Genomic DNA, 20,262 nt, shown 5'->3' with positions numbered 1-20,262 from the left:
TGCCTCATAAGCAGCTGGACTCCAGTGAAGATGACACCGCTGTTCTTAGCCAGAGGGGATCCCCCCACGAGACTAAGGATAGGGTGAGGCTCGTGATGATCCGTATCTCAGGACCCTCCCATATTTGAGCCAGACCTAAAAGAAGGTCAGGTGGTCGTTCTTCTGCAGACAGCAGCACAAAGTGTATGCGAGTTACATCCCAAATGGCTGAGATTGATGCCCTAAGACCCACCACCGGGAACAGCTCAGAGTTCCTGGCAGTGTGCCCAATCCTCAGGAAACCCAAGGGCCACATCCCGGCTGATGCCTGTCAAAGGACCACGCAGCTCGCTGGATGGTTCTCCTTGGTTACCACATCCTTTCCAGTTTCGGAATTGCGAAGTGGATGAGGTTCCCACCCTGGGTACTTACGCAGGTAACCAGAAACCCACTGAGCAGAAGAGGCCAAAAGATCTTTCAAAGGCAGCTGTCATTTGTGGTGGGTGAACTCCTACCATAAACAACCAGCAGCACATCCCATGCACCTGTCTAGTTGGATACACAGGTGCTCTGCTGGGCTCCGAGAGGCTGATTTTCTGACTTGGAGATTTGGAGACTAAACCCCAGTGTAGGACCTCAGCCAAGTGGGAGTCTCTGCAGTCAGGTGGTCTGGCTGCCTTTGAACGGCCAGCTGCCTTCTCAGTGGTGGCTGCCATCTGGAGCCACTGCACGCATCCCCCAGGCTTGACGTGTCAGCAGCCCTTTTGAGCGCTTCTCTGAAATGTCTTCTTTTTGTTCCTCTCTCTTGCCTGTACTTCCAAATTTTGTTCATCTTCTGATCCCATTACTGGAGAGTTTTGTTCTCCAAAAATACAATAGAATGTCAAGTGTCAAAAACTGTGAGATTTGGTTGAAAAGTAATGAGTTCTCCTTCACGGAGGATATTTCAGTAGAGCTTTAATGATGATGTCAGAAGTGGGTGCAAGCTGAATCCCAGCTGAAGTGGAAGATTGGCTTGATGACTTCTATTAAGTCCATCCAAACTCTCAAATATTTGATTCTAGAATTAAAATGTTCTTGAACGGCCAAATGAAACTTGATTAAATTAGGGTTCTTTTTTTTTTTTTTTTTTTTTGGTCCATGCTTAAAATAGTTCTTATCCCCTTTTCATCTTCCAGCAGAATAAACTAGAATAACACCATCTCTAGTATTAACCCGTTAGTAATACTACTGAAGATGAAGATGATAATACCGTTTACCATCACTTGAATTCCTGAGTGTTCCAGACCCTGTGCTAAATAGATATTCTTACCCATTCCTGCCTCCCTTTCTCTCCCTCCCTTTCTCTCTCTCCCCGCAAATATATATATTACACACACACACACACACACACACACAAGATACATGACTGATGTATTCAGGAGTGATGTGAAAATGTTTATATGTGGGTTTCATTGTCTCCACTGTTGCTTAGCGTGGTTAAGTAACTTGTAACCCACTCAAGATCTCAGACAGTAAGTGGGAGAGCTGAGTTTAAATCTCAGCTCGGTCTGCTCTGCAGCCCATGTTCCTACTGTACTGCAAGTTCTCTGCACTGTCTCTCCTCCCACCAACAAGCAAATACAAGTATTTCTCTGACCCTTTAGTGGGAGATAGGAGTTCTTCAGTTGTGAAATTGCAATATTTACAATAACCACAATGGGTAATAATTTATTGCCTTTAGACTTATTTCCAAAACGTAAGATCACTACTTCCATTCCACCAAGACATGAATGCCATTCCCACTGTGACTTACCTTTAGTTGACCATCTTCATCCTGTCCCATGACGGAGACCCCACACCACGCACAAAGTAGACACCTAGCTTGTACCTGGAAAGGTTGTGTCTCATACAGTCATAACAAAGCAGAGGGATCCATACAAACAGAAAAGCAAAAGGAAAGTAGACAAGCATTGGAAAGAGAGAAATAGCGATAGGAGGTATCTGTGAGAAGCACCATTATTCTGAACTTTCAAGGGCTTCTTAGAAGAAGAGAGCTTTGCAGAGAAATCTGAAGATGGAAGGAAGGAGTAACTTGCTGGGTTTGGGAGAGTCCTGGGGCTACAGGCTTCTAGCCTCAGCTCCACCACTGACCAGCTGTGCAAACTTGGTCAAGTCACTGAACCTTTCTGGGCCTTAACCCCCTCACCGGTGCAGTAGAGGAGTTGGATAGATAGCTTTATAGGTCCCTTCTAGTTCTAAAGTTCTGTAATCCCAAGTGAAACAGATTTAAGCCTATACTTTCATTAAGTGTTCCGGTGGGTCTCATCAAACCTTTCTCTTCCATAGCCTTTCCTTTTGATGTAGGAGATTTGGGTTACCGACAAGGACTAAGTGAAAAGCTTTTTCAAAAGGTGGAAAAATTTAAACACCACCTTCATTATAAATATACATTATTGGCTTGACAGTAGTTCCTTGACTATTACACACATAACTTTTGTAAACTCACAGTGTGCCCTCCAGCTAGTTCACGATTGGGTAAGGTATTCGAGAATATCGTAAAGGGGACAACTAATAATGGCTTCAGGAGTGTCACAGGGAGGAAAAACACTGTAAGTTGTGTGTGTGTGATGAATCAGGCATAAATTATGGATTTTGAGTTAAGTGGGTGTAAAGAAAGACAGAAGGGGATGTGAACATGGGCAAGGATATATGGCGGTTTCCTCCTGGGGCATCCAGAACTAGGTTTGATTGTTTGAGTGGGATTTTTTTTCAATGCTACTATTTGTCTGACTGGGGGCCCTCAGCCTTATCTCCCTCCTTCCCTTCCTCCCCAGCACTGCCTAGCTTGCCACCTCCATTCTCCCTGAGAGACAAGTAGTATTTAGGTTTTGAAAATCAGCGTTGAGAACAAATTCCCCAAGCAGGTGTCAGTGGGAGCTATTTGAGCAAAATAGCAGAGACTGTTCTTAATTGCACATTCTAGACACTGTTGGGGGGGGGGGGGCGGGAAATGTGTTCCATTTAGCACATATTAGGTAAACTGAAGCATGTTAAATACAGGCTGAATATAATCTCAAAAGGCCGGAAAAGTGACCTGTAAGCCTTCGATTGTACAAACATTGCCTCGTGAGAGTAGATCCTGAGATCTGAATCGTGTCTGGGGAGGAAAGTACATGTGTAATGGCACCCTTCCCATCTAGAGAGACATGGGATCGACCTTGGCTCCAGACAGCACTGTGTCCGAGAGCTCATCATTATTCACGGTAGATAAAGATCTCTGACTTTTCCCTCTTTTTTCACATGAAGTTGCACAGTGACCTCGTTCTAAGCCCAGAGACCCACAGCAGGTTAGTAAACTCACTCTATAGCCAGATTCTGCCCAAATCCGTTTTCTTTTTCCTTTTCCAAGTATCCAGTTTTCCAGACTTTCTTCATCCTATTGGCCTGGACTTGGTGTGTGTTCATTCTCATGGACTCTGGGTTATAGATGTATCACACTTCTGAGATGTGACTCTTCAGATGGGAACATATCCAAGGAAGATAGAGATACCCCTCTCTGACTTAAACTGCTTGCAAATTCCAGGACAACATCTGCCTATTTATGCTTTGTAAGGGATAAATCACACCTTCTGCAAATGCAAGTGTTCCCGTCATTGCCAGCTGAGACAGGAGGAGGGGAGGGGTAACTCGTCCCCTGCGTGCCTATTATAGGGTAATGTCTTTGACAGACTGCTTGAGTACCATAGTGAGTAGGTATCACAGAAATAAAAAGACCAAATTAGGTGTGGGAGGAACTACATCTAAGCAGAATGGCTTTCAAAGATCTTGCCTTCTGTGGTCCTTGCAAGCATTCATCCTCTTTGCGTCACTGGAGAATATAACTCTTCCCGCATATCAGGCCAAGAACGTGGGGGTCTACCAGCCTTCCTGGGTTTTGAGTTGTCCGCCTCACGGTTAGGCCAGTGGGAGGAGCCACGCGTGTGAATTCACCAAGCCTGCAGGTGCATCTAATATCGTGCACTGGACACATCCCACTGCTCAATAATGCTCAGGGCTTTCTGTTGTTTTTCTCATCCAGGTCTTTGGAAACATAAAATTAGATGAGGAGAGTCACATCAACCGGCACAACAACTTCCGGAGTTTCTTTGGGTCCCTCATGCTACTCTTCAGGTACCTGGATCCGTAACTGTGGTGGCTGGAGCTCTCCTGCGAGAGAGAAACAGTCGGCCTGCCTCTTCCGCCCGTTCCCCTTTGTCTCTGCTCACAGGATAGGCAGTGAGATGAGGGCGGAAGCAGGGGCAGGGTGTCCGAAAAACTGCTCCGATGATTTGACTTTAGAACGTTTCCTCCACATCTTTGACTCAGTAGTCAATTTGCAAAATGCAGTTTCAGCACATCCTCCAGGGCTTTGAGAAGGGGAAGGTGAGGGTGGATTGCAGGCCAGATCCCATTTAAGTGCTGAAACCACGGATGACCAGGTTTACGTGGGGTCTTAGAGAGTCCCACTGCCCTCTCTACCACTGTCCATAGAAGATGGAGAGGCAGTGGGTGAGGTGGCAGAGCCCAGGAGAGACCTCACTGGTACTCTCCATCACACTCGAAGGAGGCTGAGCATAAGAGGAACCTAGATGAGTGAGTCGGGAAGAGTGCTGAGGAGAGGTTAGGACACGCAGACCTGCTGCTACTAACCGAGTTGTCTTTTGGGCTCAGGAGTGCCACGGGTGAGGCCTGGCAGGAGATAATGCTGTCGTGCCTCGGGGAGAAGGGCTGTGAGCCTGACACCACCGCACCCTCAGGGCAGAGCGAGAGCGAGCGCTGTGGCACCGACCTGGCCTACGTGTACTTCGTCTCTTTCATCTTCTTCTGTTCCTTCTTGGTGAGCAGCAGTGTGCTCTTGGCTTGAGATGTGGCCCAGTCCCCCCCTCTGATAAACAGACGAGAGGTTTCCTTCGGTGTACGTTCCGCCACGAACCCCAGCCCATGACGAGAAATAGGTCCTCCTCAAGAAGGCTCTTGGAGGCCAGGGTGGGTGACTTTCCATGGCTGAGAGATGTCTCTGCTGCTTCTAGGCGAGGACTGTGTGAGAAGAGCTAATGAGGGGAGTAGGTAGGGTTCAGTGAATAGAGTATTGAATATCACGTTGAATCAGTTGTGACCCAGAGCGAATCTTTCTCTTCTGTATCTCTGGTATGTTATCTCACAAGCAGGGCTCAGAATCTTTTATCTCTCCTTTGGAGACCTTTGAACTGTTTGAGAAAACGTGCTTTGAAACTGTAAGGGGATAGCATTAATCAGAGTAGGATGAGGACAATATACAATGCAGTAGATGCGGTTCTCTCTTATGTCGCTGCGTTTGGTGACAGTTGGCCAGCTTGATAGACATGAAAGGATATGACTGCTTTGGGCATTAGTAAATATTGAGTAATATACGTGCCACACGCCCACCTATAAAATAGTGAGAAGCCCTAGGTGCCTTCTTAATTCTTCCTTTGGGAGAAGACATGACTCAGCACAGCAGCATCCAGAAATCTCTACCCTGCACAATCACACAAGCAGTGATAAAGAGAATAATGGGCGAGGTGCCACCAGATCACTGAAAGGGTCAGTCTGGCGTTTCTGGCCACCCTGGGGCACGTCCCTCAGCTCGGCTTCACTGCTGATGCCACCGGCTACACAAAAAATCTAAAACTAAAGCAGTGCCACTTAAAAGTGGTCAGCTTCATGGCTGGGAATCCCAGAGTGAATTGTTTGGTGTCCAAGGAATTTCTGCCTCTTTAAAGTGATCCCAAGGGGACTTGCCATGTGTCCAGCTGTCGGGTGTGGGGAAGTGGCTAACAAACAGACTGGTAAGGGTGGTGGGCAGGCCGATGTAGCAGGGGTTGAACTGACCGGAGACTTGGGGAGCCCACATTGGCATTGTTGCTGTTCTAGCCTTGGCCAAGGCACCTTCCCATTTGTGGCTTCTGTAAAATGGGAAGAAAAAGGACTTGCTGATAAGAGTATTATTGGTATAGTGAGCTGATACATGTGTTCCTTCTCGTGGATGTGAAAGGTTTTTTGATGAAAAAAGAACAGAAAATATTATCTTATTTAGACATAGGGAAGTATAATCTATAATGAAAATAACCAAGGAAATTTAGAGTGATGATATAAATTGGAGTTTTTTGTTTATTCATTCCTGTATTCAGCACATTTTTATTGAGTGGCCGTTAAAAGGTTCACACTGAGCTAGACACTGAGGTGAAGCCGTCGGTGAGTTTCAGTGCATCCGTCACCTAGAACTGAAAGGTGAAACTCATACAGGAGTATCAGCGCTTATCATAGGGGGAAGTGGAGCATATAGAAGGCCATGCAGACATCTCCATTTTATCCTACATCATTTAAGTGTTTAATAAATATTTCAAAAGAAACCAAAGATATAACTGGAAAATTAATTAGGGACCATAAAGGTACTTTTAGAATTTTGAGATAGAGGCTACTGCATAATTCACATTAATGTTATTTTTATAGAGGCTATATTCAGTATGAGATGATCTGCTTTCAAATCTCAGCCCGACACTGACTCTGTGACCTTGGGCAAGTCACACAGCCTCTCAGCTCAAGCCAACCACTCTAGAAAGATTTACCGGTGCGTTGGGGTGTGCCCGGCTATGTGCTTGGAGCTAAAGAACACAGATGTGTCTAGGAAGCACTTGTGTCCTTGAAAGGCTGGTGGTAATTAAACCTGCTTCACGGAAGGTTAGAGCAAGCATGAAACGTCTGGTAGGTGTGAATACGCACACAACGCTGTAGGAGACTCTATGCAAATGCAAAGCAATAATAATACAAATAGGTTTTGTTAACATTAATAATAATTAGGATGCAGCCAGCAGTCTCTGTTGCAGAGAAGACTCCCAGCAACTCCATCCTGCAGACTTTGTCTTTATCCTGTGTATCCTGTCTGCATATCTGGCACCTCCACCCACCCAGCCACTTAACCTGGGAATCAGCAGCAGAGGCTCCTATTCGCTCACCTCCACAGCCAATTCATCTCTGTCAGGCAAGGTTCTTTCACTTGCAAGTGGCAGAAAGTCCAGCTGCATCCGACCTAAGCAAAAAGGGATTTTATCGGCTCATATAAATGAAGGGTCTGGCAGGACAGGCTTAAGCAAGCTTGATCTGGGGCTCAGATGACATCCCCAGGCCCAGGTTTCCTTCTTTATTGTCAGATCTCTTCCCCAGGCTTCTGCATGTGAGCTCTTTTCTCCAACAACTCCAGTCCTTGGCTCCCAGATGGCTGTAGCAGCAGCTGTATACCTCACTCCCCACGTATTCAAGGCCAGCAAGGAAGAACAAGTCTCTTGCTCAGAAGATTCAATGCCATTTTCTTGGCCTTGATTGGCTTACCAGTCACTGTAGCCCAGGGAGATGGGATTCAATGGCTGGTTGAGGCCTGGGTCATGGTGGTACCCCACTAAACCATATTAACTGGGAATAGGTAAGGGGTGTGTCCCCAGGAGACCGGAAGTACAGTATATGGGTGCTGGATGGCCAAGAAACAACAAAGACGTGCTGTTCACTGTGGTCGAGGCCTTTTGAGTCCACCTCCTTAAACTCTCTATCCAGGCTGCTGTCCTGGCACTGGCTTAGTTCAGGAGCATCACAAAACTCTCCTCCTGGTCTCCTGCCCACCTTCCACACCTTCCACATTGCGACCAAGTGTTCTTTCTGAATGCACATAGCCCTTGGTCTCTCTCCTAGTTTAAACCCCTTTAGGGGTTCCTGTTGCTTCCTGTTGCTGGATAAGATTATAGCTCCACTAGCTAGAGCCCACAAGCCAAATCCAGTTTACCACTTGTTTTTCTATGGCCCATGAGCTAGGAATGATTTTTACATTTTACAATAGTTGAGAAAAAAAATCAAAAGATGAATAATATTTCATGACATGAAAATTATATGAAATTCGAACCCATGCTCCTTTTTGTCCCTGCTGTACATGCTTCTTTCATGGCTCTTAAAAAAATCTGTAACATTTGTGTGTTTCCAACACATCACAGTCTCTGCTAAATACTAAATGTCTTTAAGAATATTCAAGTAACAACATCTAGTGAACGCCTGCTATGCCTTAAGCAACGTGCTAGTTATGGAAATGTATCTCGGACCAGACCTTTCTTAACTCCCACCACCAGCACCTGGAGCTCTGTCTGGAACATAGTAGGTGCACGATAAATGTTGTTGAACAAATAAGCGGGAGAACAGGGTCTTGGAAGCACTTAAGAGCCGTGAACAGCTTCAAGTTGTCGCACAGTGAGCCCTTCGTCCGCTATAAGGCATCCCACCAGTTCTCTCACTGGCCGCTTTGGGGAGCAGGGGTTGGGGAGGGAGGCTGGCAGGGAGGCTTGGTGTCGGGCCTTGACTGCCTCTAGCCTTTGAGAACGTGTTGCTGCTGCTGCACTAATAATTAAAGAAATTTAATAGAGAACAAAAGCGACTGAGGAGTACTTTGCAGATATAAAGTGGCATATAGGAAAGTGAAATCATAATGCACGCAGAATGACGTGTAGTTCAGTCGTGAAAATGCTGCGTTGCCTTCGGCAGGATCAACAGTGCTTTGGTTAGGAGCTTCAGCCCCACAAACTTCTGAATTCTTTATTTGCCTTGAAGCCTGTTTTTCTGCTTTGGGTTTCTCCTAACTCCTCTTCTCCCCCTTGCCCTCCAGATGCTCAACCTGTTCGTGGCCGTCATCATGGACAACTTTGAGTACCTGACTCGGGATTCATCCATCCTGGGGCCTCACCACCTGGACGAGTTTGTCCGTGTCTGGGCAGAGTATGACAGAGCGGCATGGTGCGTAGGCCTCTCGGCGCCCCCCGCCCCGTGAGGCCCATATCAAGGGCCTCTGGAGTTCTCAAGGAAGAGGTTGGAATTGGAGGCACCCATGCTTGCTTGTTAGAGAAGGAGAGGAGATTCCTCTTGGTTGTGGCCCGTGGAAGAGGCCAGGTCCTCAGACTGGCTCTGGGATCAAGCCAGTTATGGACCACTTAGCTTCTTTATCTTCCTTTCCCTTCTCTTTCCTTCTGTGACAGGCTTTTCCCTTTCTTTGCCTATCTCAGTACACAGTCTGCACCTCAGAGTGTTTGAGTCAGTCCCTAGAGGAGCTTCCAAAATGGTTAGTGGACCCCTCTGAGTCACCAGGGGGGTTGACAAGTGTTTTGGGGGCCAGCTGGACATCTGGCCACCATGGTCAGTGACATTCGTCTTTTCTCTATCTCATCCCTCTCAAAAGGTACAGTTTCAGATAACTGAAATTATATAAAAAAGCGAGCAAGTTATTCTTCTAACTGACCGCTTAAATACTTGTGGATTTTTATTGCATGGAACTGAGTTAAGTGGCAGGAATTTGCGGGGATGACCTCCCTAGGTCTTTTTCACTTTCCAATAGTTCTCAAGTGATATTGTGCCTTCTGGGCTTTAAAGCAGAGGCTGGCAAACTATAACCCATGGGCTGAATGTGGCTCACTGTCTATTTTTGCAAATAAAGTTTGGTGGGGTTTTTTTTTTTCTTTTTTTTTTTGTTTTTTTGCGGTATGCGGGCCTCTCACTGTCGTGGCCTCTCCCGTTGCGGAGCACAGGCTCCGGACGCGCAGGCTCAGCGGCCATGGCTCACGGGCCCAGCCGCTCCGCGGCATGTGGGATCTTCCCGGACCGGGGCACGAACCCGTGTCCCCTGCATCGGCAGGCGGACTCTCAACCACTGCGCCACCAGGGGAGCCCTGCAAATAAAGTTTTATTGGAGCACAGCCATGCTCATTTATGTACTGTCTATGGCTGCTTTCACACTACAAGGCAGAGCTGCATACTGTGACAAAGACAGCATGGCCCTCAAATTCAGAAATATGTATTATCTGACCCTTCCCTTAAAAAGTTTGCTAATCCCTGATTTAGAGTTCAAAGGCAGCCTTTTGGTCCTCACAGTTGAAGACAGGGTAAGAGTGCTGTGAGCACTCACTCCATGGGAAGTTTTCTGTCCCAAGTCATCTTAGTTTTAGGATCTTGTCTCGCCAATCTATCCATTCTGGTCCCCCTCTGAAAATACTACAAGAAATTCCATCCTTCATGGGAATGGACCACGTTGCTTCCACCTGGAACTACTTCATAATCTAAGACTCTTCCCAAATCTGTCCTCCTATGAGGCTTGTTGAACTTGGGTCACTGCTTTAGATGTTGAAAGAGTGAATCAGAATTCCTCTTCCCCTCAGTAATTATTAATGACTTAGCACAGAGTTCTCTAAATCCATTCCTGTTACAATGGCTGAGCAATGGCTTGTACTTTCTGGGCCTTCTTTCTAGTAGGATAGGTTGCTTTAGAATGCAGTGGGCACTGTGTTACAGGGGACTGCAGCCAGGCCTGTATCTTGTCAGCTCTGTGGCCTTGGATAAGTCACTCAACCACTCTGAGCTTCCACATTTGTTGTATAATAGTGGTAATGATCCTACCTACCTTGAAGGCTGGTTGTGAAGAATATATTAAATCACGTATTAACTGCTGTTATAATGAATTACCGTATGGGAAAGAAAATATGAAAAACTGGTGTCTGTAAAGCTGGATGGCCATGGGATCGGGAGACCAAGAAGGGACCTCTTCACTTACCTGAGAGAGGAGAAAGCAGCTTCTAGCAAAGGAGTTCATTGCTCACCTAGCCTCACTCAGGTGCCCTTGGCTCTCAGAAACCCCAGCTTCTTGGGGTTCACATTATTTTGGGACCCAGGTGCCTTGGGCATTAAACATGCTGCTCCCCAGTTCTTCCATCTGCTGGGAAGAACAATTCCACGAGAACTAATCACGAGACTCAGACGCATGAGCTGTGACAGAGCAAAAAGACCAAAGAGAACCTCTTGTGTCTACTTTGAAATTCACAGCGTAACTTGTCCTGGTTTTAGTTTTACTGGCCTTCTCTATGAGATGAGAGGGGAAACTAACCAAGGTAAAGTAAGCCAATGTCTTCAAAAAGGAGACAGACAGGTTGCAGAGCACATCAGCCTGTAGACAGCAGGACCAGCGCACCCACGTCCCATCCACAATAAGAAACAAAAGAACACGTGGTAAAATGAACCTCCCCTTAATAGTCAAGAGACTTGGAAGTACGGCTGAGCTGCTGTTTGGAAGAAGAGGAGGAGTCAACAGCAAAATCAAGAAAAGATTAGGAAGAGTGACACTGGGGCAAAGTTGTAGTCTCGACATCACTGGCGAGGACTGGATGCTTGGAGGTGGAGAATGCGTGCTTATCATTTCCGGTGGAAACCCTGGTCTGTACCAGGATGTGTCCAGACCCTCAGATCCCTGGCCGTTGCTGACTTCTTCTGGCCCCTGAGGGAGCAGATGCTTTAGCCACTCAATCAACTGTTGAGTCTGTCCTTTACACAGGAAATCAGAATTCTCTAGCAGGCTCTGTGAAAGGGGAGTGATAAGATAGGTCACAGTGTTCCTGGAATTCTGACTGGATCTGACCAAGCTGCCTATGGGCTGGGTTGCAGGAGCAGGGCTGGCGGGAGAGCATTTCGGCTCCCTTGCAGGCTGCTTTCTGAGCACAGATCCCGGCAGGCTCCAGCCAAATTGAGAAGAGTTTGCCCAAGCAGAACTCGGGGAAAAAATCTGCCACAAAGAGAAGCAAAGCCCTTTGCAAATTCCCTCATGCCAACTGTGCTTCTTGCTAATTAGCCTAATGGGAAATTTCTTTCTCGCAGTCTGTAGAAGGAGGCTGACTTTCCCACTGCCCTGACAAGCGGGTCTGAGTAACTGACTGTGATCAGTGTCTGTGAAAAGCAAAGGGTTCTGCAGTCTGCTTCACGGCAGCCTGGTGTCTGCTCTTGGTGGCAGTCAGAGGTATTTGTGAATTGGTGGGCTCTGTTCTTAGAGGCCTAGCTGAAGCCAGGCTCCATTTTCTGCATCTGGTCAGGTATAGGCCCAACAGATATCTCTGGGTGCTCGTGGCCACTAGGCATTGAATGAGCTCTGATTCCTTAGAAAATTCGAGGCAGTGCAGTTTGCAGTGATGGTTCTCTGATACTTACCTCGCTGTTTGCAAGGTGGTGGTTCTCTGATGCTTTTCGTCCTCAGTCTCTCCTAATCTGGCTTTGCTGGGCCCAAGGAAAGAAGCTGCCCTTCCTCTTCCGGCCATCCCCTTCATGGCTAGGCTGTCATTTCTCTCCTACCCTTCTCTGAGTGTCCTATTAACCCACCTGTGCTTCCTTTACAGCGGCAGGATCCCGTATAAGGATATGTACAAATTAGTGCGGGTGATCTCGCCACCTCTGGGCCTGGGAGAGAACTGCCCCTACAGGGTGGCTTGCAAGGTTTGCCTCCGGTCCCCAGCTGTGACCATGACCATGACCGTGACCGGCGGCGGGGTGCAGCCTCCAACCCCCCTCCTCTCCGTTCTGCTCCACCACCACTGCGCCACATGAGGGAACCTTCATGTTGCTTTCCTTTGAGTTTAAAGAGGTCCAGACCCTCCCAGAACCAGCAGCTGTTACACAAGGAAGAAGGGAACGTTTTGGGGGGACGGCGGATAAAAAAAGAGTTAAGGACTTAGTAACGGAGGCTGCTTTGACCTCTGTTTTCTTCACATGCACACACTCATTCGTGCACGTATAACACACACATTCTCCTCTCTCTCTTTCTCACTCCACCTTAATCTGTGGATTTAACCAGAGGGACCTCTCCCTCCTCCAGAGAATGCAGAAATCTTTTGAATCCAGCAAGGAGTTCTGGTTTCTTTTCCCTGGAGACAGAGAGCCTCCTTTTAGCAAACTAGTAGCATCATCCCATATACGGTGTAGAAAAGTGTGATTCTAGCTATGCCTACCTCTGCCCAGCTCTGGGTAGTTTGGCCACAAGCGATTATAAAAGCTATAGGACAAAAGGGAGGTGAGAAATAATAAAAAAAAAATGAGGGCAGGAGGGGAGGATAAGTCAAGAAGGCAAAGAGGATAGAGTCGGTGGGAGAATTTAATAGCTCAGAGGGTCTGGGAAGGTCCCAGCAGAGGACGGAGGGCTCGGAGCAGATTTCTTGACTGAGGGTCCTGCCATGTATTGTTGGAGGCACCGAGAGCTCTGTTGTAACTGCCGAGTCACTGTTTGTTCGTGAGACCAAGGACGTTGTTCAGGGGCACACAGGACCTCCCTCTTCAACTAGCACAGTGGCTCCACCCAGTCCCTGTTCAAGGCCAAGCCCACTAGATAAGGAAGTCTCTCCTGGTGTTACAGGAGGGATGCGCGGGCTCCCGGGTGCATAGCACAGTCTGGCAGCCGGAAGACGACTTAGGCCCAGGAAGATGCCAGGCTGGGCGATGGGAAGGAGATGGCCTGGGATGGTGACAAGTGATTCCCATGCTCAGGAGGCCGAACAGCTGCCTCTGCAGAGACTCTTTAAACTCCACCCTGGTGAAACCTGCAGCCGCATGTGGGAGAGCCGGGGAGGGCAGCATGGCATGCGAGATGCTCTTCCTCCTCCTGGTTTTGTTTCTTCTGTCCCCAGCATGCCGTCGCCCCCGGGGCATGCCGGGGCACAAAGAGCACTCTTGCCACCAGAGCCAGGTGGAAGCAACGGGCCGACTCTGCCCAGCAGCCATAGCGCAGCACTTTCAGCGCGAGCCGCCGTCTCCTGCTGCACTCACACCACAGAGGGGGATACACGATGCTCCGCCTGCGGGTTCAGAGCAGGAGAAAGGCCTGACTTCCAGGCCAGCGCCCCCGTCCCCAGCCGGGGCCAGAAATCCTAACCCACGGCTGGAACACCGTCTATCTGGTTTATACCACTCTCACACAGCCCTGGGAATTGAAGACAAGCTTGTGTTGTATGGGGGATGGATGAGTTGAACAGAGAGGTAGGGTGATGCTCATCCTGGAGGAGAAAACTGGTCCCTGTGACAGCCGCGCAGAGAGACCAAAGGTTGCCACCACGTTCCCGGGTCTGTGTTGGGTGTGCTATAAATCCGCACCAGGATGGAGACACGTGTATGACTTGCCTTGATTAACGGGTTTCCTGTTCTTTTCCTGTCTGTCCATTTTGTTTCGTTTTTCTTCTCCTGTTTTCTGTACTCTTTTGTTTGTTTGTTTTGGCTCCCCGGGAATGCCTGGTCTCCTCTCCTCCCTGTCTGCATCCTTTCCCTGCCACCCTCCCTGCCCTGCCACCCTGCCCCCATCCCCACTTACCACCCCGCCATGAGCAGTGGCCGCATCCATTACACTGAGATGTATGAAATGCTGACTCTCATGTCACCACCGCTAGGCCTCGGCAAGAGATGTCCCTCCAAGGTGGCATATAAGGTAGACCACCTCTTCCTTTGTTCTGGGCTAGTGACCAGCAGGAAATGGGCACCAGCTGTGGGGAGGTCAGAACGTGGGGAGGAAGCCGGGCTGGGGAGGGAGAGGAGGGAACCAAGGAAAAAAGGAATGATGAGATGAAAAGGTCATGAAGCTTCACAGAAGGGGTGAAGTCCTGAATCGATACACAAGGTGGTGTGTAAGACTATTCAACGTGGGTTTTTTTTTTTAATGTTATTCTGTTTCTACAAGTGTGTGGCTTCTTGTGAGTGGGTTACTAGAAAGGAAGTGTTAAGTAGCATGTTTCCTTCTAGAGAAGGCAGAGTGGTGGGCTGTGGGATAGCATATATGTGCAAGAAGAAAGCCTGCAGCAAGACAGCTATCAGAGCTTATAAAAAAAAAAGCATCAATCAGATAAGCTAAGGAAATAATGCAGAAATTCCTCTAAACATGGTTCAAGAAGAAATTTTTAGGAGAGAAGAAAACTCTTAACAAATTTCTTCCTCCATGACGTAGGGAGGAACGATGGCATGGTTCCTTCTAGGTACCAGAAAAGAAAGAGGAACGGCAGCCTCCATCCCATGATATATGATGAAGGATGCAGCTCCCTTCCCCATTAGCCCAGCTACCTGTTTTTCCTGGCAGTTCAAAGGAAAGGGTGATGATGGACACAAGTTGCATTCAGCATTAGATTTGCCTTCTTGGCATGACTGAGTTATGGGTGGACTCCTCTCGGCTTGCTTAGGACAGCATTGTGCATTGGGAGTCAACTGCCATTGGGGTGTTCAGAGCCTTGGGGCCTGAACTTTTTCTCCACAATGGATAATAGTTACTGCTAATTCCCCATTGCTGTTTAGACTGACCCAGAACTCTGGAGCTCTTTCATTCACCTAGGAATACACCCTAGCAATGTCACCACTTCTCTAGAAGCCTAAAGAAGTGAGAGAGAGATGGAAGTCAGATACAAACAAGAAACTGGCCGTACACTCTAAGACACCATGTTTGTGGCATCACGTTAAGGAAGATGTTCCAATGGAGTTTCAGAAACCCTGTCTTGGGAAGAAACACTTGCCTTCCTGCTAGGCTGGTGGTTCTGTTGGAGGACCTTCTCCTGCTGCTACCTCCAAGTTGAAAGCTCCAGAGAGCATCTCATTGGAATGGGGGGGGGGGCCCATTAGGGACCCTTATCCACCCCATTACATGGCTCCTCCATTGCAGCTTAGGGGCTGGCATCCTTTTTGCTCACGATTCCACATCTAACGGTACCGGGTGGTGGAATGTGGCCCTAAGTTCTTTGAATTTCTGGGGTGAAGCTCAGTGGGAGAAGGGATGTGGGGATTGGAGGAAAAGTTAAAGAATTCCAAAAGCAAGATACTCTCTGGAAAGTGGATTTGGCCATTTCAGTTTGATCCCCTTCCTTTGGGTGAGGGGAGCAAGGCCTGCCCACTCTGCTCCTGCCTTGGTCACCCTTCTCTTCTCTGCTCTCCCCAGCCCTCTTCCCCTAGACCTTGTTTGCACTCTCCCACTTTTCCATTCTGCTCCACTTCATCTTTTGGATAAGCTGGACTTCTGCATGTTCAACCATGTGCTGGCAAATTTCATCTTTTAAAGACTCAAAAAGGGGGCATCAGGATGCATCTTTCAAGTCAGATAAGCAAAGCACAATCTCCCCCATGTGAGTTTTGGGGGGTATTCATGGGACAAGTGGAATTGTAGAGTAGCCCTGAAACAGGGAATGGAGTCACCTCACAGAGCTGACTCCTTCCCCTGAGCCACTGCTTTTAGGAATCCCTATTAAAGACATTCTTAGGACTGTGGAGGAGTCCTACAGAATGATTAGTCCCTCTTCCCTTGGAATTCGGCATCATTCCCTAGAAATAAACAAAGCAAAACAAAACAGCAGCCAATGAGCCTTAAGTGAGAAGCCGGGAGAGGGCAGGACTGGGACAGGGGACGGGGGTATCCTTGCCCTTCTTTTTTGTCTCTGCATTTGACCTCTGCACTTTTCCTCCCTTCTCACCAAGGTTTCTCTCGATATATTTTTTTCCTCCTGCTGTTTCTTTTCTCTCTTTCACACAGAGGTTAGTCCTGATGAATATGCCAGTGGCTGAGGACATGACTGTCCACTTCACATCCACGCTTATGGCTCTGATCCGGACAGCTCTGGACATTAAAATCGCCAAAGGTCAGTAAGCTTAGGGGGGGAAAAGATTCTGAAACAACTCACGCAGGGTGGCGCAGGATGGAAATGTTTGACCTCTCATCCATCTGGTGAGGCAGTGACCTGGAGATCAGATAGTAGGGTCCCTGTTTCACCTCTGAGCTACAATAACTATTATATTTGCCCTTTCTTCTTGGTGAAATGAATGGTTTGATAATCACTAAGCCTCCTTTTGACTTCAACAGTATGTGATCTTTGGTGTCTGGCACAAAGTAGGCATTTTAGAAATATTTGTTGATTGAACAGATGAGTTTTAATTCAGTTCTTTTTTTTCTTTTTCTTTTTTTTTTTTCCCTTATGTGGTGCCTTTGACAACTTGGAAGGCTTCTGTGGCAGGTGCTATCATGGCAGTATTTTGTTCCTTTTGATTTCTAATTCAGTGGTTTAGGAAAGAAAGGGTTTACTACTTCCAGATGGGCCTCCAGCTTCCTTGCTCTTGCCTGACCCAAATCCTTTTTAAAATCAGGTCACTCGGGCTTCCCTGGCGGCGCAGTGGTTGGGAGTCCGCCTGCCGATGCAGGGGACACGGGTTCGTGCCCCGGTCCGGGAAGATCCCACGTGCCGCGGAGCCGCTGGGCCCGTGAGCCATGGCCGCTGAGCCTGCGCGTCCGGAGCCTGTGCTCCGCAACGGGAGAGGCCACAACAGTGAGAGGCCCGCGAACCGCAAAAAAAAAAAATCAGGTCACTCAGACTCTGGAGTCAGATCGCTGGAAGAACTGATACACGGATAAAGGCAGAGGAGGCTGGCTCGTGGCTCTCTGCATCCCCCTCTGATATACTGAGCAGCTGGGAGCCTCTGTGAATGAATGAGGAGGCTGACCTTGGTCCCAGGGCCTCGGCTCTCTGTGACGGGATATCCCTGAGTCACTGAAAACGGAGCCAAAATGTGTTCTGCTTCTTCAGCAGAAAGACCCAGTATTGCAAGGTCCGCTGTCGCTAAGTACCAAGATCCCCTCTGAGAATGTGACGTGCCATGCTGACTCAGCTCCTGCCCCACCTCCTCCCTCCGTCCTTGTTATTTCTGTGTCTGTTCTGTTTTCGCTATTAATAAATGTATCTTCCCCTAGGTGGTGCGGACAGGCAGCAGCTAGACTCAGAGCTACAGAAGGAGACCCTGGCCATCTGGCCTCACCTGTCCCAGAAGATGTTAGATCTGCTTGTGCCCATGCCCAAAGGTGTGGGGTCTCCTCCAGGGTATCCTTGTCACTGTGGGCCCAGCACGCCAAGACCACACCTTTGGGGGGAACACAGAATGATCGAGGAGATAAGGGAAGGGTGCTCTTTTATTCTTAGGAAACAAAAATCCCTCACTTCTCAAGTTCCTTTTGTCATTAATTGAAAACAGTTTTTTTTTTTTTTTACTGAAGTATAGTTGATTTACAATGTTGTGTTAATTTCTGCTGTACAGCAAAGTGACTTAATTATATACATAAATATATTCTTTTTTATATTCTTTTCCATTATGGTTTATCCCAGGATATTGAATATAGTTCCCTGTGCTATACTAACCTTGTTGTTTATCCATCCTATATGTAATAGTTTGCATCTACTAACCCCAAACTCCCAATCCTTCCCTCCCCCTTGGCAACCACAAGTCTGTTCTTTATGTCTGCGAGTCTGTTCTTTATGTCCGTGAGTCTGTTTCCATTTCGTGCCATATTTTAGAGTCCACATATAAGAGACATCATATGTTATTTGTCTCTTTCTGACTTAGTATGATAATCTCTAGTTGCATCCTTGTTGCTGCAAATGGCATTATTTTGTTCTTTTTTATGGCCGAGTAGTATTCCACTGTATATATGTACCACAGCTTCTTTATCCATTCATCTGTTGATGGACATTTAGGTTGCTTCCGTGTCTTGGCTGTTGTGAATAGTGCTGCTATGAGCACTGAGGTGTGTGTATCTTTTTGAATTAGAGTTTTGTCTGGATATATGCCCAGGAGTAGGATTGCCGGATCACATGGTAGTTCTAGTTTCAGTTTTCTGAGGAGCCTCCACACTGGAGAACAGTTTCTTAAGATAGGTCACTGTGGTTGTGGATGAAACTTCTTGGCTACATAGCTCTGTCCTTCCACATAACACAGTTCAGCAAACCTTCAAGCCGTTGGGGAAAAGGTGGTGTTACTAAGAGATGGAAACCTAGACCATTCTGGGGGTGGGGAGGTGCTTACTGATGTGTTGCACATCATTGGTAACATCAGCCTCCCTGGGTGGCCGTGGAAGCTCCCTGAGGCTAGACATGGGGACCTGTTCACTCTGTAGCCTCAGTGCCTGGCACAGATGGAACCCTCAATAAATGTTGGATGGGTGGGTGGCCGAAGGGGCAAACCTGCTTCCTAGGTGTCCTCACTTTCCCCCCCCGTGTCTTCTCCCTGTTCCCCTCCATGCCACACTTGTGTCTTCAGCCTCTGACCTGACTGTGGGCAAAATCTATGCAGCAATGATGATCATGGACTACTATAAACAGAGCAAGGTGAAGAAGCAGAGGCAGCAGCTGGAGGAGCAGGTGAAGGTCAAGGACAGCGTGGTGGCTGGGTGGGCCCCTGAAGGGACAGGCCTGTGCATCCCTGGGGCACAGTGCCCTGCAAGTGCTTAGAAGCAGAGGTCAGGCTTTGCTTTGCAGGGTCCGGGAACCTCCCTAGGATCAAGGGATTAGAAAACCAGTGGGGCAGAGGTTCAGATAGTCAAACAGGGTATCAGTCATATTCCTGTTTTACTCAAATGGTATTTTCCCCCCACAGTCATTTGAGTTCCTTTTTCCTCCTTTCCACTTTGAACACAGAAAAACGCACCCATGTTCCAGCGGATGGAGCCGTCATCTCTGCCTCAGGAGATCATTGCTAATGCCAAAGCCCTGCCTTATCTCCAGCAGGACCCCGTTTCAGGCCTGTGAGTATTACCAGAGGGTCCATGACTCCCCTGATTGCATTATCACGTGTGCCATCGGGCAGATCCAGAAACTCATTGCCTGGAAGTGCCCGAGCTAATACTAACGCTGAGATGCATGGATGGTCCCCTCTCTGAGGGTGAGAAGACAACATGTTGTATCTTAAGATGGTTATTCAGCAGGGGTAATGGAAAAGCAGACTGAGCGTGTTTGGTGCTATGGCCAGCTCCAGAGACAGGGAGCACTGTGAATGGACAAAGGAAGTAAGGGGCTGTATTAGTATCATGACTTTAGAGTGAACTCAGAGAGGTTCACTAAGTGGCCCAAAGCCATATGGCTGGTAGGAAGCTGAATTGGAATTTAAGTCAGTTATTTCCAAGCCCAGAGTCTTCCCATTACACTGTGTTATCTGTAATGAACAAAAAGAACCTTAAATCAGGCAAAACAATTTTTTGTTAATTTTCTATATTGAAAGTGGAAACAAAACCCTAATTAAGGCATGTGCCAATTCTTCCGAGTTGTAAGCCTTAGCCCCAATGTGGTCATTAGCCATAAAGGATCTAATGTAATATACATACTTCATTTTAATGCTTTCTTTCTCTCATCACAAGTGATGTACCCAAATGGTCCCTCTACCCAGCGTAAATGGCTTGTTGTCGTTGGTTATGATTAGTGACTTTTTTCCAGTCTAGCTCTCGTGGAACCAGTAAATCACTAAATATCACAACTTCAGTAATTGTCAGAGGAGTGAAATCCCAGGCTTAGGAATGAGCCCTCAGTCAGAATACCATTTGGAATCTCTCACGCCATAAATTTCTTTCTGCCTGTGGTGTTGGAGACCTGTTTTTGAAAAGCATTGTTTTCAAAGGTCACAATCCAACGCATT

The 20,262-nt window shown here is 47.7% G+C and overlaps 1 protein-coding gene across 1 annotated transcript in view; it reads left to right on the top strand.

The window, feature by feature from the left end:
* CACNA1E (calcium voltage-gated channel subunit alpha1 E) overlaps positions 1-20,262 on the top strand; it is a 367,243-nt gene that overhangs the window by 333,152 nt on the left and 13,829 nt on the right. The window contains exons 36-43 of the mRNA XM_029227981.1: positions 4,040-4,131; positions 4,672-4,837; positions 8,660-8,787; positions 12,198-12,294; positions 16,346-16,451; positions 17,555-17,662; positions 18,895-18,995; positions 19,272-19,378. Of these exons, the coding sequence (XP_029083814.1) occupies positions 4,040-4,131; positions 4,672-4,837; positions 8,660-8,787; positions 12,198-12,294; positions 16,346-16,451; positions 17,555-17,662; positions 18,895-18,995; positions 19,272-19,378 (905 nt within the window). The remainder of the gene's footprint in view (positions 1-4,039; positions 4,132-4,671; positions 4,838-8,659; positions 8,788-12,197; positions 12,295-16,345; positions 16,452-17,554; positions 17,663-18,894; positions 18,996-19,271; positions 19,379-20,262) is intronic.

The sequence above is a fragment of the Monodon monoceros genome, unplaced genomic scaffold (genome assembly GCF_005190385.1).
Source record: "Monodon monoceros isolate NGI ecotype Baffin Bay Population unplaced genomic scaffold, NGI_Narwhal_1 Super_Scaffold_18, whole genome shotgun sequence".
Taxonomy (NCBI): Eukaryota; Metazoa; Chordata; class Mammalia; order Artiodactyla; family Monodontidae; genus Monodon; species Monodon monoceros.
Note: the sequence above shows the minus strand (reverse complement) of the source record. Positions and strands in the feature narration are given on the sequence as shown.